This window comes from Nematostella vectensis, chromosome 8, assembly GCF_932526225.1.
Source record: "Nematostella vectensis chromosome 8, jaNemVect1.1, whole genome shotgun sequence".
NCBI classification, from domain to species: Eukaryota; Metazoa; Cnidaria; class Anthozoa; order Actiniaria; family Edwardsiidae; genus Nematostella; species Nematostella vectensis.
In genome coordinates, this window is record NC_064041.1 from 11,238,791 (window position 1) to 11,254,305 (window position 15,515).

The window sequence follows — 15,515 nt, forward strand, 5'->3', positions numbered from 1 at the left end:
ATTTCCGCCAATGAAGGAATACTTATTTCCAGGAATGCAAAGTTGTTATCTATTTCTACAGAAGGGATCAGTGAGGAGAACCTTGACAAGCTGTGTGGCCACGCCCAAATTCCTGTTGAAGATAGGTAAGAGGCGCGGTTACCAGCCATGACCGACAGAATAAGAGTGGTTGTCCAGTTTATAATGATTGACTTTTTTTATATTTAATTTTACATTTTATCGTAATATAGCATACAGGGGGGGGGATGCATCGCCAGGACCAGCCTGTTGATCCGACGTTTAAAGTCAAAACGCCTATATTTTTACCGTAAATAAGGTACCTTATAAAACCCTCTTTTATGTGCAGGGCGGAGATCATGAACATGGAGTATCTTGGGATCCCTGTCATCAAGGGCGTAAGTTGATCGCTATTCCAGCGCGATTACTACAAGTCGGGACAGTTTTAATGTATTCGCATACTTTCAATGGTTTCCATCAGCAGCGAGTCATTTTATGTCGTTTACAACGGCAATGAAGACAGCATATAACAATTAAACGACGGCATGCAATTAAGTATGTATTTCATGGCTGAATGCTATATAGACGGCAACCTTAGCCCTAACTATAGCAGTTTTTTTTCTCCAATCCGCCATTTTGTTGTGAGAAAGCAACTTTTTCCATCGGCTGATTTGTGATATGTGCCCTTGTGATATTTTCGATTAAATGTGTTGTTCCAGAAAATATCCATACCCCCCACCCCATTGAGGGGATTGGAAATACCTGGGGTAGGGTGGGTCAAACGACCAGAAATTTCCTTAGGAGGGAGGGGGGGGGTATAATGGCCTTTTTCCTTAACAGTTTCTGTATTTATGTTTTCCAGGGGGCTGGAAATTCCTCTGACCCCCCCCCCCCCCCCCCTTGGGAATGTATATTTTCTGAAAATACACAATGGGTAAAAGAAGCATAAAACTTTGTATCTTAGGTGTGTATTTCAAGATTTTTCAGTATTGAATGGAAACAAATGTGTGACTGACTAGGAGTGTTAAATTCCTCTCAGTCAATCCAAAAGAAGTACAGTCCTGTCCGCAAGACGAGAATGGAGACGTTCTATCTGCTGTCACGATGGGTGCCTTATATCAAGGATATCATAGAGGTATGAAGGGAGGGCGAAAGGAAGGTGAAAGAAGAGGGTGTGGAGGTATATGGGAAAGGAAAGACGGGAGATGAAGAAATGAGAAAGATGGGAAATGAAGAGGGTGTGAAAGTATATCTCAAAGGGGGAATGCTGGGGTGAAGGGAAGAGACAGATGGGAAGTAAAAAGAAGGTCGAGGCGGGAAGTGAAAAAAGAGAAAGATAGGACGTGAAGAGGATAGTATGGGAAAAAAGAAAGGTAGAAAGTAAAAAGGTTATTACAAAGGCTTATGGGAGAGGGAAAAGGCGGGAGTGAGGCCGAGAGGGCGTAAAGAACATTTATAGTAAGAGGCAGGGGGGTTAAAGATCGCGTTAAGGACATTATAAGGGGAAAAGCCTATAGAAAACAGAAGAGTAAAGCCTGCAACTAAGAATAATAATGGTTTGTTAGGAAAAGGCGGGATAAGGTAATGATTGCCGGAAATCAAGGAAAGGATGAAAAAGGTGCATAACATGGTCATTAGAAGGTGATTTTTTTTTTTGGCAGTGTTCAATATCGAGCTACTTTGCCTTTACTGTATAGGCAGGAATGGTAGCTTGGTAACAAGGGAAGGGTCAACAGCGGTAGAAAGCAATGATAGAGCTAGGCCCAGGCCCTACTCTTACCAGCCACAGGTAACCCAAACAGGAATCCCGGGTAAGAACGCCTGGGAGTTATGAGCACCTTTGATTGACGTTTTTGCACTCCTGTAGGATGCTATCGAGGGGACGCTTAGTGAGCAGTTATTCCCGTTCCTTGTCAAGCGGGCTTTACCTGTTGCTGGAGGCTACGCGACAGGTAAAAACTAACTGCTAAATCGCCTTTTGACTTCCATCATTGAAAATCCTTTTCGTTGATGGTCAGCATGAAATAGCTCTCTTCGCACGCTTAGTCGCGTCGATTGACTTACGGCTGGTTAGCATTTTACGTCTCCTTAAATAACGCTATGCAAATAAGCCTTTATTCTTAACAATTTTTAGTGAAATTTATAGCGAGGTTTTCTGCTTATCAGAAGACTAGAACTTCTTTCATTTGCCAACCGCTTTGACCTATCAGAGAGAAATATTCCATTAAGTGTTTTATTGTGACTGATGGTAGCTAAAAGTCAGTGAAAGCAGCCACCCAAGACAAAGTTATTATAAGATAAGATTATCCAATCAGCATGCGAATGGCAGTTGATTAATTGATTGATTTTTGTGTGCGTCGCGTTTTGATGCGCCTTGAAGAATTTCTTCGCCATGCTGATTGGTAAGTGAAGTGTCAATCATATAGCACGCTTCTGTAAGGACCTTATTGGCTAACTTCCTGTCAAGGTGGCCACGGTAGCGCCTGTAAATTGATATCATAAAGTAACATTTATTTTGTGATGTTCTTCACAGGGTTCCCCGCCACCAGGTAAGCCTAAGTAAATGCCTTGATTAGCTACCCCAATTTATTAATTTTATTAATTTATTCTTTTAGAGATTGGGCAGAGCGTTCTTAGTTTTAGTGATAAACCGACACTCTGTATCCCATTGTATTTTTGTTTAATTGCGTACACAACTATTTCAAAATACGTATTAGCGCAAAAATTGCAATTGCCAAATGGCAATATCGAAAAATAATATGGAACTCCTTACTAGAAAATATGGATAAACCATGCGTCTAGTTTATTTATCATCTTTATTCTTGCACATCGAAACAATATTTAGGCCGGTCTTGGAACTTCCATTAGCCCCATTCGCCATTTACACGGACTCTTTTCCGAATAGGTGTATATTGCATTATATTATATTGTGGGAGTATTCTTACAGTACTAAGAACTAAATCTTCCCCCATTGCACCTGTCTCTCTTTCAGCGCTCGTCGTGCAAAAGCTGCCAAGTCAGATAAGGTAAGTCTGTTCCTTGTACTTATTTAGGGCCTCTTCGTGAGGTCTTTACTGATCTTCTATGTTAGATCTTGTACTATCAAGGGCTTATACAAGGGTAGGCGGGTATACATTTTTGTTGTACTTGGTGAGATTACTGTATTCAGTCTGCCTGCCTATCTTATGTCAACTGATGTCAAATGCCAAGTGGCAGAGAAGATTAGCCGCCTCAATACCTGTCTATCTGATGCCAACTGGCGGAAGAGAGTAGTTCCCTTCGTGCCTGTCTATCTGATGCCAACTGGCGGAAGAGAGTAGTTCCCTTGGTGCCTGTCTATCTGATACTAACAGGCGGAAGAGAGTACACTGTTAGTTTCAGGGAGTTATTTTTACTCCACTCAGAGAGTAAAAACTACTCTTTGCGATGGAGTACTTTTAAAGGAGTAATTTGAACTCCTTTATTGGAGTAAAAACTACTCCACTGAGGAGTATTTTTTTTTGTTTACTCCCTTAACGGAGTAAGTTTTACTCTGCTGAGAATTAGTATCGAATGTTTATTAGAAAAAGAGTAATTTCCACTCTTGTTGGTCAAATAATGGAGTAAAAAGTACTCTTTTCTGGGAGTAATTTTAGCAGCGTAAAAGCTACTCCAACTATCTGAAGTGAAAAGAGTTATTTTTACTCCAGGTGGTCAAGAAATGGAGTAAAAAAGTACTCCTTTTAGGGGGTAGGTTTTGAAGAGTAAAAACTACTCCAGCCATCTCGTGTTGAAAGAGTAGTTTTTACTCCAGCTGTATCTTTTTAGAGCAGTAACAAACCACTCCAAATATATAAAATAAAGGGATTTGTTTTTTTACTCTGAATTAGCTGAATTTAAGAAGGAAAACGATAGTCTTTATTATATAAGACAAAAGATAAAAATAATAATTTATCGTATTTATTGGTATTGAGACAAAAAACTCTACCCTGTGCCTAGGAGTTTCCTAAGATTTCCTAAGTTCGATAAAAACAACAAAATATGATTAAACTTCCTAAAAATTCCTAGGATTTCCTAGTATAAGCAGTAGACCAGAAAATTGAAATAATTTGGATAAGAAAATCTTAGGAAGAAGATTTGAAGTTCTACAATTTAGGAACTCTTAGGAAATTCTTAGGAAATCCTAAAAGAACATTTTCAATACAAGAACAGGCCTCGCCATAATTGCATATATTGTCAGCTATACTACAACAATAAGAAATGTAATCAAAGACAGGCTTGGACTCGAACATGAGTTTTATGTGGTGTACTTTCAAAATTCGCTCAGAATAATTAGTACTGCATTTAAAAGAAAGATAGGTAGGGTGATAATTGTATAAAATTCTTAGATCCGATTTGAACATTATAAAATAATATATATTTTTTCTAATAGAAATGCTACTTGAGATTATAAAAAAAAGAAGTCCCGCTTTGCAGATAGAAGTCGGCTCACCAGGGCCCGTAAAACCAAAATGTACCGGGCGTCCCTCGCTTTAGTGGCCGAGAGGGGCTTGGGCCCAAGGCGCAAAATCATAACGGTCGAACGAGAGCCATTATCATAACCTCCAAACAGATAGCCGTTTATTCCCGTCTTTTCTACGCGTAATCCACCTTTTTTGAGGATTTGATGACAGAACATGGATTGAAGTTAAAGGTTAGTGTGTAATGGGCTTTATAATGTGATAGGTTCAATAGTAAATGTGATTTTTGCGACCAACTTCAGCATCAAATCATCGTTCGTGAGCGGATTTCTCGAACTAGACTGATATGTTTTGTGATTCTGTTATCTTCCAAAGCAATACTACCTTCTTATGTGTTTCTCTTATTATCTTCGCAGGACATTATGATTGAGATAGTAAAATGTGCTCGAGTTGAAAGCCAGAAAAGAAAGAAGTTTGAGGTATAAGGAATGTATCAATGCGTAAATCGCAAGAAACTAATAAAAACTTTGTAAACTTAAGTTATTCACTAATCACTGTACTTACATCTAAAGCGCCTATGCTTTATAAACTGTTACTTGAAGCACAAAATTGAATAACTTAGCTTAGTAAAAACCTAGTAATCAGTCTTGCACCTAAAATTTGTCCAGATATTTATTTTGAATATCTAATGTTACTGTAGTTGTTTTTTGTCCGTATATTCTGATCACAGTAAACCCTGCATATGAAGAACCTAGTTATCTTTTCAAGCTAGCCTACCAGGTTCAAATTTAAATGGTGCATATAGAGGCATTAGGCTTCTAGCTTCTTATCTGAATATACAAAGATGGAGGAGGAGGCAGTTCTTTTGGAAAACCGTAATGATGCCAAAAAGGGTAATGTTCAAAAGCTGTTAAAGTTGTTATAGAAAAATAATATTGTGTTATGCTTGTTTCAGCTTTGTTATGTTGGGACACTTGTAGTAATTTTGTCCTGGATACCTTATGTCAAATGACTATTATTTTTCAAACATTTTTTCAACTTATATTTTTGTTATTTTTTAAACTGAATTGTTTAATTAAATGATTTGTCAAATTCATAATAACGTCTTTTCCTTGGTGTTTCTAAATTACTCTACTTTCTCCAGTATTAACCCCTGAAGTAGGTGGAGTTTAAACGGCCATTTTGTAAAAACAGGGGGGAGGGGGTTGAAATCATCCCTTTAGTTACCCAATTAGTAGGGGGAAATAACAAAATAGGGAGTAAAAATTGACTCCCATTTTGAGGGTGAATTGTACTCTTTTAATGGAGTAACTACAAGCAACCTAGTAAATTACTCCACTTAGCTACCCCCTAAAGTGGGTAAAATCTACTCCACTGAGAGAGTAGGAAAAAAAGGAGTAAAAAATAACTCCATTTTGAGGGTAAATTGTACTCCTTTAATGGAGTAATAGCAAGCAACCTAGTAAATCACTCCCTTTAGTTACTCCCCTACAGGGGTAAAATCTACTCCCTTGAGAGAGTAGAAAAAAGGGAGTAAAAAATTACTCCAAAAAGGGAGTCATTTTGTACCTCGTTTTTTTACTCCCCTTTTGGAGTTAAAACTACTCTCTGAAACTAACAGTGTAGTTCCCTTTGTGCCTGTCTATCTGATACTAACAGGCGGAGGAGAGTAGTTCCCTTCGTGCCTGTCTATCTGATGCCAACTGGCGGAAGAGAGTAGTTCCCTTGGTGCCTGTCTATCTGATACTAACAGGCGGAGGAGAGTAGTTCCCTTCGTGCCTGTCTATCTGATACTAACAGGCGGAGGAGAGTAGTTCCCTTGGTGCCTGCCTATCTGATACCAACTGGCGGAGGAGAGTAGTTCCCTTCGTGCCTGTCTATCTGATGCCAACTGGCGGAGGAGAGTAGTTCCCTTCGTGCCTGTCTATCTGATGCCAACTGGCGGAGGAGAGTAGTTCCCTTCGTGCCTGTCTATCTGATGCCAACTGGCGGAGGAGAGTAGTTCCCTTCGTGCCTGTCTATCTGATGCCAACTGGCGGAGGAGAGTAGTTCCCTTCGTGCCTGCCTATCTGATACCAACTGGCGGAGGAGAGTAGTTCCCTTCGTGCCTGTCTATCTGATACCAACAGGCGGAGGAGAGTAGTTCCCTTCGTGCCTGTCTATCTGATGCCAACTGGCGGAGGAGAGTAGTTCCCTTCGTGCCTGCCTATCTGATACCAACTGGCGGAGGAGAGTAGTTCCCTTCGTGCCTGTCTATCTGATACCAACAGGCGGAGGAGAGTAGTTCCCTTCGTGCCTGTCTATCTGATGCCAACTGGCGGAGGAGAGTAAGTTCCCTTCGTGCCTGTCTATCTGATGCTAACAGGCGGAAGAGAGTAGTTCCCTTCGTGCCTGTCTATCTGATGCCAACTGGCGGAAGAGAGTAGTTCCCTTCGTACCTGGCTATCTGATGCCAACTGGCGGAGGAGAGTAGTTCCCTTCGTGCCTGCCTATCTGATGCCAACTGGCGGAGGAGAGTAGTTCCCTTCGTGCCTGCCTATCTGATGCCAACAGGCGGAGGAGAGTAGTTCCCTTCGTGCCTGCCTACCTGATGCCAACAGGCGGAGGAGAGTAGTTCCCTTCGTGCCTGTCTATCTGATACCAACAGGCGGAAGAGAGTAGTTCCCTTCGTGCCTGTCTATCTGATACCAACAGGCGGAGGAGAGTAGTTCCCTTCGTGCCTGCCTATCTGATGCCAACTGGCGGAGGAGAGTAGTTCCCTTCGTACCTGTCTATCTGATGCCAACTGGCGGAGGAGAGTAGTTCCCTTCGTGCCTGCCTATCTGATACCAACAGGCGGAGGAGAGTAGTTCCCTTCGTACCTGTCTATCTGATGCCAACTGGCGGAGGAGAGTAGTTCCCTTCGTGCCTGTCTATCTGATGCCAACTGGCGGAGGAAAGTAGTTCCCTTCGTGCCTGTCTATCTGATACCAACAGGCGGAGGAGAGTAGTTCCCTTCGTACCTGTCTATCTGATGCCAACTGGCGGAGGAGAGTAGTTCCCTTCGTGCCTGTCTATCTGATGCCAACTGGCGGAGGAAAGTAGTTCCCTTCGTGCCTGTCTATCTGATACCAACAGGCGGAGGAGAGTAGTTCCCTTCGTACCTGTCTATCTGATGCCAACTGGCGGAGGAGAGTAGTTCCCTTCGTGCCTGTCTATCTGATGCCAACTGGCGGAGGAGAGTAGTTCCCTTCGTGCCTGTCTATCTGATGCCAACTAGCGGAGGAGAGTAGTTCCCTTCGTGCCTGTCTATCTGATGCTAACAGGCGGAAGAGAGTAGTTCCCTTCGTGCCTGTCTATCTGATGCCAACTGGCGGAGGAGAGTAGTTCCCTTCGTGCCTGCCTATCTGATGCCAACAGGCGGAGGAGAGTAGTTCCCTTCGTGCCTGCCTACCTGATGCCAACTGGCGGAAGAGAGTAGTTCCCTTGGTGCCTGTCTATCTGATACTAACAGGCGGAGGAGAGTAGTTCCCTTCGTGCCTGTCTATCTGATACTAACAGGCGGAGGAGAGTAGTTCCCTTGGTGCCTGCCTATCTGATACCAACTGGCGGAGGAGAGTAGTTCCCTTCGTGCCTGTCTATCTGATGCCAACTGGCGGAGGAGAGTAGTTCCCTTCGTGCCTGTCTATCTGATGCCAACTGGCGGAGGAGAGTAGTTCCCTTCGTGCCTGTCTATCTGATGCCAACTGGCGGAGGAGAGTAGTTCCCTTCGTGCCTGTCTATCTGATGCCAACTGGCGGAGGAGAGTAGTTCCCTTCGTGCCTGCCTATCTGATACCAACTGGCGGAGGAGAGTAGTTCCCTTCGTGCCTGTCTATCTGATACCAACAGGCGGAGGAGAGTAGTTCCCTTCGTGCCTGTCTATCTGATGCCAACTGGCGGAGGAGAGTAGTTCCCTTCGTGCCTGCCTATCTGATACCAACTGGCGGAGGAGAGTAGTTCCCTTCGTGCCTGTCTATCTGATACCAACAGGCGGAGGAGAGTAGTTCCCTTCGTGCCTGTCTATCTGATGCCAACTGGCGGAGGAGAGTAAGTTCCCTTCGTGCCTGTCTATCTGATGCTAACAGGCGGAAGAGAGTAGTTCCCTTCGTGCCTGTCTATCTGATGCCAACTGGCGGAAGAGAGTAGTTCCCTTCGTACCTGGCTATCTGATGCCAACTGGCGGAGGAGAGTAGTTCCCTTCGTGCCTGCCTATCTGATGCCAACTGGCGGAGGAGAGTAGTTCCCTTCGTGCCTGCCTATCTGATGCCAACAGGCGGAGGAGAGTAGTTCCCTTCGTGCCTGCCTACCTGATGCCAACAGGCGGAGGAGAGTAGTTCCCTTCGTGCCTGTCTATCTGATACCAACAGGCGGAAGAGAGTAGTTCCCTTCGTGCCTGTCTATCTGATACCAACAGGCGGAGGAGAGTAGTTCCCTTCGTGCCTGCCTATCTGATGCCAACTGGCGGAGGAGAGTAGTTCCCTTCGTACCTGTCTATCTGATGCCAACTGGCGGAGGAGAGTAGTTCCCTTCGTGCCTGCCTATCTGATACCAACAGGCGGAGGAGAGTAGTTCCCTTCGTACCTGTCTATCTGATGCCAACTGGCGGAGGAGAGTAGTTCCCTTCGTGCCTGTCTATCTGATGCCAACTGGCGGAGGAAAGTAGTTCCCTTCGTGCCTGTCTATCTGATACCAACAGGCGGAGGAGAGTAGTTCCCTTCGTACCTGTCTATCTGATGCCAACTGGCGGAGGAGAGTAGTTCCCTTCGTGCCTGTCTATCTGATGCCAACTGGCGGAGGAAAGTAGTTCCCTTCGTGCCTGTCTATCTGATACCAACAGGCGGAGGAGAGTAGTTCCCTTCGTACCTGTCTATCTGATGCCAACTGGCGGAGGAGAGTAGTTCCCTTCGTGCCTGTCTATCTGATGCCAACTGGCGGAGGAGAGTAGTTCCCTTCGTGCCTGTCTATCTGATGCCAACTAGCGGAGGAGAGTAGTTCCCTTCGTGCCTGCCTATCTGATGCTAACAGGCGGAAGAGAGTAGTTCCCTTCGTGCCTGTCTATCTGATGCCAACTGGCGGAGGAGAGTAGTTCCCTTCGTGCCTGCCTATCTGATGCCAACAGGCGGAGGAGAGTAGTTCCCTTCGTGCCTGCCTACCTGATGCCAACAGGCGGAGGAGAGTAGTTCCCTTCGTGCCTGTCTATCTGATACCAACAGGCGGAAGAGAGTAGTTCCCTTCGTGCCTGTCTATCTGATACCAACAGGCGGAGGAGAGTAGTTCCCTTCGTGCCTGCCTATCTGATGCCAACTGGCGGAGGAGAGTAGTTCCCTTCGTACCTGTCTATCTGATGCCAACTGGCGGAGGAGAGTAGTTCCCTTCGTGCCTGCCTATCTGATGCCAACTGGCGGAGGAGAGTAGTTCCCTTCGTGCCTGTCTATCTGATGCTAACAGGCGGAAGAGAGTAGTTCCCTTCGTGCCTGTCTATCTGATGCCAACTGGCGGAAGAGAGTAGTTCCCTTCGTACCTGGCTATCTGATGCCAACTGGCGGAGGAGAGTAGTTCCCTTCGTGCCTGCCTATCTGATGCCAACTGGCGGAGGAGAGTAGTTCCCTTCGTGCCTGCCTATCTGATGCCAACAGGCGGAGGAGAGTAGTTCCCTTCGTGCCTGCCTACCTGATGCCAACAGGCGGAGGAGAGTAGTTCCCTTCGTGCCTGTCTATCTGATACCAACAGGCGGAAGAGAGTAGTTCCCTTCGTGCCTGTCTATCTGATACCAACAGGCGGAGGAGAGTAGTTCCCTTCGTGCCTGCCTATCTGATGCCAACTGGCGGAGGAGAGTAGTTCCCTTCGTACCTGTCTATCTGATGCCAACTGGCGGAGGAGAGTAGTTCCCTTCGTGCCTGCCTATCTGATACCAACAGGCGGAGGAGAGTAGTTCCCTTCGTACCTGTCTATCTGATGCCAACTGGCGGAGGAGAGTAGTTCCCTTCGTGCCTGTCTATCTGATGCCAACTGGCGGAGGAAAGTAGTTCCCTTCGTGCCTGTCTATCTGATACCAACAGGCGGAGGAGAGTAGTTCCCTTCGTACCTGTCTATCTGATGCCAACTGGCGGAGGAGAGTAGTTCCCTTCGTGCCTGTCTATCTGATACCAACAGGCGGAGGAGAGTAGTTCCCTTCGTGCCTGTCTATCTGATGCCAACTGGCGGAGGAGAGTAGTTTCCTTCGTGCCTGCCTATCTGATACCAACTGGCGGAGGAGAGTAGTTCCCTTCGTGCCTGTCTATCTGATACCAACAGGCGGAGGAGAGTAGTTCCCTTCGTGCCTGTCTATCTGATGCCAACTGGCGGAGGAGAGTAAGTTCCCTTCGTGCCTGTCTATCTGATGCTAACAGGCGGAAGAGAGTAGTTCCCTTCGTGCCTGTCTATCTGATGCCAACTGGCGGAAGAGAGTAGTTCCCTTCGTACCTGGCTATCTGATGCCAACTGGCGGAGGAGAGTAGTTCCCTTCGTGCCTGCCTATCTGATGCCAACTGGCGGAGGAGAGTAGTTCCCTTCGTGCCTGCCTATCTGATGCCAACAGGCGGAGGAGAGTAGTTCCCTTCGTGCCTGCCTACCTGATGCCAACAGGCGGAGGAGAGTAGTTCCCTTCGTGCCTGTCTATCTGATACCAACAGGCGGAAGAGAGTAGTTTTCTTCGTGCCTGTCTATCTGATACCAACAGGCGGAGGAGAGTAGTTCCCTTCGTGCCTGCCTATCTGATGCCAACTGGCGGAGGAGAGTAGTTCCCTTCGTACCTGTCTATCTGATGCCAACTGGCGGAGGAGAGTAGTTCCCTTCGTGCCTGCCTATCTGATACCAACAGGCGGAGGAGAGTAGTTCCCTTCGTACCTGTCTATCTGATGCCAACTGGCGGAGGAGAGTAGTTCCCTTCGTGCCTGTCTATCTGATGCCAACTGGCGGAGGAAAGTAGTTCCCTTCGTGCCTGTCTATCTGATACCAACAGGCGGAGGAGAGTAGTTCCCTTCGTACCTGTCTATCTGATGCCAACTGGCGGAGGAGAGTAGTTCCCTTCGTGCCTGTCTATCTGATGCCAACTGGCGGAGGAAAGTAGTTCCCTTCGTGCCTGTCTATCTGATACCAACAGGCGGAGGAGAGTAGTTCCCTTCGTACCTGTCTATCTGATGCCAACTGGCGGAGGAGAGTAGTTCCCTTCGTGCCTGTCTATCTGATGCCAACTGGCGGAGGAGAGTAGTTCCCTTCGTGCCTGTCTATCTGATGCCAACTAGCGGAGGAGAGTAGTTCCCTTCGTGCCTGTCTATCTGATGCTAACAGGCGGAAGAGAGTAGTTCCCTTCGTGCCTGTCTATCTGATGCCAACTGGCGGAGGAGAGTAGTTCCCTTCGTGCCTGCCTATCTGATGCCAACAGGCGGAGGAGAGTAGTTCCCTTCGTGCCTGCCTACCTGATGCCAACTGGCGGAAGAGAGTAGTTCCCTTGGTGCCTGTCTATCTGATACTAACAGGCGGAGGAGAGTAGTTCCCTTCGTGCCTGTCTATCTGATACTAACAGGCGGAGGAGAGTAGTTCCCTTGGTGCCTGCCTATCTGATACCAACTGGCGGAGGAGAGTAGTTCCCTTCGTGCCTGTCTATCTGATGCCAACTGGCGGAGGAGAGTAGTTCCCTTCGTGCCTGTCTATCTGATGCCAACTGGCGGAGGAGAGTAGTTCCCTTCGTGCCTGTCTATCTGATGCCAACTGGCGGAGGAGAGTAGTTCCCTTCGTGCCTGTCTATCTGATGCCAACTGGCGGAGGAGAGTAGTTCCCTTCGTGCCTGCCTATCTGATACCAACTGGCGGAGGAGAGTAGTTCCCTTCGTACCTGTCTATCTGATGCCAACTGGCGGAGGAGAGTAGTTCCCTTCGTGCCTGCCTATCTGATACCAACAGGCGGAGGAGAGTAGTTCCCTTCGTACCTGTCTATCTGATGCCAACTGGCGGAGGAGAGTAGTTCCCTTCGTGCCTGTCTATCTGATGCCAACTGGCGGAGGAAAGTAGTTCCCTTCGTGCCTGTCTATCTGATACCAAAAGGCGGAGGAGAGTAGTTCCCTTCGTACCTGTCTATCTGATGCCAACTGGCGGAGGAGAGTAGTTCCCTTCGTGCCTGTCTATCTGATGCCAACTGGCGGAGGAAAGTAGTTCCCTTCGTGCCTGTCTATCTGATACCAACAGGCGGAGGAGAGTAGTTCCCTTCGTACCTGTCTATCTGATGCCAACTGGCGGAGGAGAGTAGTTCCCTTCGTGCCTGTCTATCTGATGCCAACTGGCGGAGGAGAGTAGTTCCCTTCGTGCCTGTCTATCTGATGCCAACTAGCGGAGGAGAGTAGTTCCCTTCGTGCCTGTCTATCTGATGCTAACAGGCGGAAGAGAGTAGTTCCCTTCGTGCCTGTCTATCTAATGCCAACTGGCGGAGGAGAGTAGTTCCCTTCGTGCCTGCCTATCTGATGCCAACAGGCGGAGGAGAGTAGTTCCCTTCGTGCCTGCCTACCTGATGCCAACAGGCGGAGGAGAGTAGTTCCCTTCGTGCCTGTCTATCTGATACCAACAGGCGGAAGAGAGTAGTTCCCTTCGTGCCTGTCTATCTGATACCAACAGGCGGAGGAGAGTAGTTCCCTTCGTGCCTGCCTATCTGATGCCAACTGGCGGAGGAGAGTAGTTCCCTTCGTACCTGTCTATCTGATGCCAAGTGGCGGAGGAGAGTAGTTCCCTTCGTGCCTGCCTATCTGATGCCAACTGGCGGAGGAGAGTAGTTCCCTTCGTACCTGTCTATCTGATGCCAACTGGCGGAGGAGAGTAGTTCCCTTCGTGCCTGCCTATCTGATGCCAACTGGCGGAGGAGAGTAGTTCCCTTGGTGCCTGCCTATCTGATACCAATAGGCGGAGGAGAGTAGTTCCCTTCGTGCCTGTCTATCTGATGCCAACTGGCGGAGGAGAGTAGTTCCCTTCGTGCCTGCCTATCTGATGCCAACTGGCGGAGGAGAGTAGTTCCTATCGTGCCTGCCTATCTGATGCCAACTGGCGGAGGAGAGTAGTTCCCTTCGTGCCTGCCTATCTGATACCAATAGGCGGAGGAGAGTAGTTCCCTTCGTGCCTGCCTATCTGATGCCAACTGGCGGAGGAGAGTAGTTCCCTTCGTGCCTGCCTATCTGATGCCAACTGGCGGAGGAGAGTAGTTCCCTTGGTGCCTGCCTATCTGATACCAATAGGCGGAGGAGAGTAGTTCCCTTCGTGCCTGTCTATCTGATGCCAACTGGCGGAGGAGAGTAGTTCCCTTCGTGCCTGCCTATCTGATGCCAACTGGCGGAGGAGAGTAGTTCCCTTCGTGCCTGCCTATCTGATGCCAACTGGCGGAGGAGAGTAGTTCCCTTGGTGCCTGCCTATCTGATACCAATAGGCGGAGGAGAGTAGTTCCCTTCGTGCCTGTCTATCTGATGCCAACTGGCGGAGGAGAGTAGTTCCCTTCGTGCCTGCCTATCTGATACTAACAGGCGGAAGAGAGTAGTTGCCTTCGTACCTGTCTATCTGATGCCAACTGGCGGAAGAGAGTAGTTCCCTTCGTGCCTGCCTATCTGATACCAACTGGCGGAAGAGAGTAGTTCCCTTCGTGCCTGCCTAGCTGATGCCAACTGGCGGAGGAAAGTAGTTTCCTTTGTGCCTGCCTATCTGATACCAACTGGCGGAGGAGAGTAGTTCCCTTCGTGCCTGCCTATCTGATACCAATAGGCGGAGGAGAGTAGTTCCCTTCGTGCCTGCCTATCTGATGCCAACTGGCGGAGGAGAATAGTTCCCTTCGTGCCTGCCTATCTGATGCCAACTGGCGGAGGAGAGTAGTTCCCTTCGTGCCTGTCTATCTGATGCTAACAGGCGGAAGAGAGTAGTTCCCTTCGTGCCTGTCTATCTGATGCCAACTGGCGGAAGAGAGTAGTTCCCTTCGTACCTGGCTATCTGATGCCAACTGGCGGAGGAGAGTAGTTCCCTTCGTGCCTGCCTATCTGATGCCAACAGGCGGAGGAGAGTAGTTCCCTTCGTGCCTGCCTACCTGATGCCAACAGGCGGAGGAGAGTAGTTCCCTTCGTGCCTGTCTATCTGATACCAACAGGCGGAAGAGAGTAGTTCCCTTCGTGCCTGTCTATCTGATACCAACAGGCGGAGGAGAGTAGTTCCCTTCGTGCCTGCCTATCTGATGCCAACTGGCGGAGGAGAGTAGTTCCCTTCGTACCTGTCTATCTGATGCCAACTGGCGGAGGAGAGTAGTTCCCTTCGTGCCTGCCTATCTGATGCCAACTGGCGGAGGAGAGTAGTTCCCTTCGTACCTGTCTATCTGATGCCAACTTACGGAGGAGAGTAGTTCCCTTCGTGCCTGCCTATCTGATGCCAACTGGCGGAGGAGAGTAGTTCCCTTGGTGCCTGCCTATCTGATACCAATAGGCGGAGGAGAGTAGTTCCCTTCGTGCCTGTCTATCTGATGCCAACTGGCGGAGGAGAGTAGTTCCCTTCGTGCCTGCCTATCTGATGCCAACTGGCGGAGGAGAGTAGTTCCTATCGTGCCTGCCTATCTGATGCCAACTGGCGGAGGAGAGTAGTTCCCTTCGTGCCTGCCTATCTGATACCAATAGGCGGAGGAGAGTAGTTCCCTTCGTGCCTGCCTATCTGATGCCAACTGGCGGAGGAGAGTAGTTCCCTTCGTGCCTGCCTATCTGATGCCAACTGGCGGAGGAGAGTAGTTCCCTTGGTGCCTGCCTATCTGATACCAATAGGCGGAGGAGAGTAGTTCCCTTCGTGCCTGTCTATCTGATGCCAACTGGCGGAGGAGAGTAGTTCCCTTCGTGCCTGCCTATCTGATGCCAACTGGCGGAGGAGAGTAGTTCCCTTCGTGCCTGCCTATCTGATGCCAACTGGCGGAGGAGAGTAGTTCCCTTGGTGCCTGCCTATCTGATACCAATAGGCGGAGGAGAGTAGTTCCCTTCGTGCCTGTCTATCTGATGCCAACTGGCGGAGGAGAGTAGTTC

At 48.1% G+C, this 15,515-nt stretch overlaps 1 protein-coding gene and 1 long non-coding RNA gene across 2 annotated transcripts in view; both read left to right on the top strand.

The window, feature by feature from the left end:
• Positions 1 to 15,515, top strand: part of LOC5515343 (syntaxin-binding protein 1) — a 50,697-nt gene that overhangs the window by 23,334 nt on the left and 11,848 nt on the right. The window contains exons 21-26 of the mRNA XM_048730992.1: positions 62 to 125; positions 347 to 395; positions 1,037 to 1,132; positions 1,865 to 1,949; positions 2,531 to 2,546; positions 2,990 to 3,023. Coding sequence (XP_048586949.1) covers positions 62 to 125; positions 347 to 395; positions 1,037 to 1,132; positions 1,865 to 1,949; positions 2,531 to 2,546; positions 2,990 to 3,023 — 344 coding nt within the window. The remainder of the gene's footprint in view (positions 1 to 61; positions 126 to 346; positions 396 to 1,036; positions 1,133 to 1,864; positions 1,950 to 2,530; positions 2,547 to 2,989; positions 3,024 to 15,515) is intronic.
• On the top strand, positions 3,354 to 4,896 carry LOC125570094. Its single transcript, XR_007312446.1, has 2 exons — positions 3,354 to 4,669; positions 4,853 to 4,896. It is a non-coding gene; the product is annotated as an uncharacterized LOC125570094 (long non-coding RNA).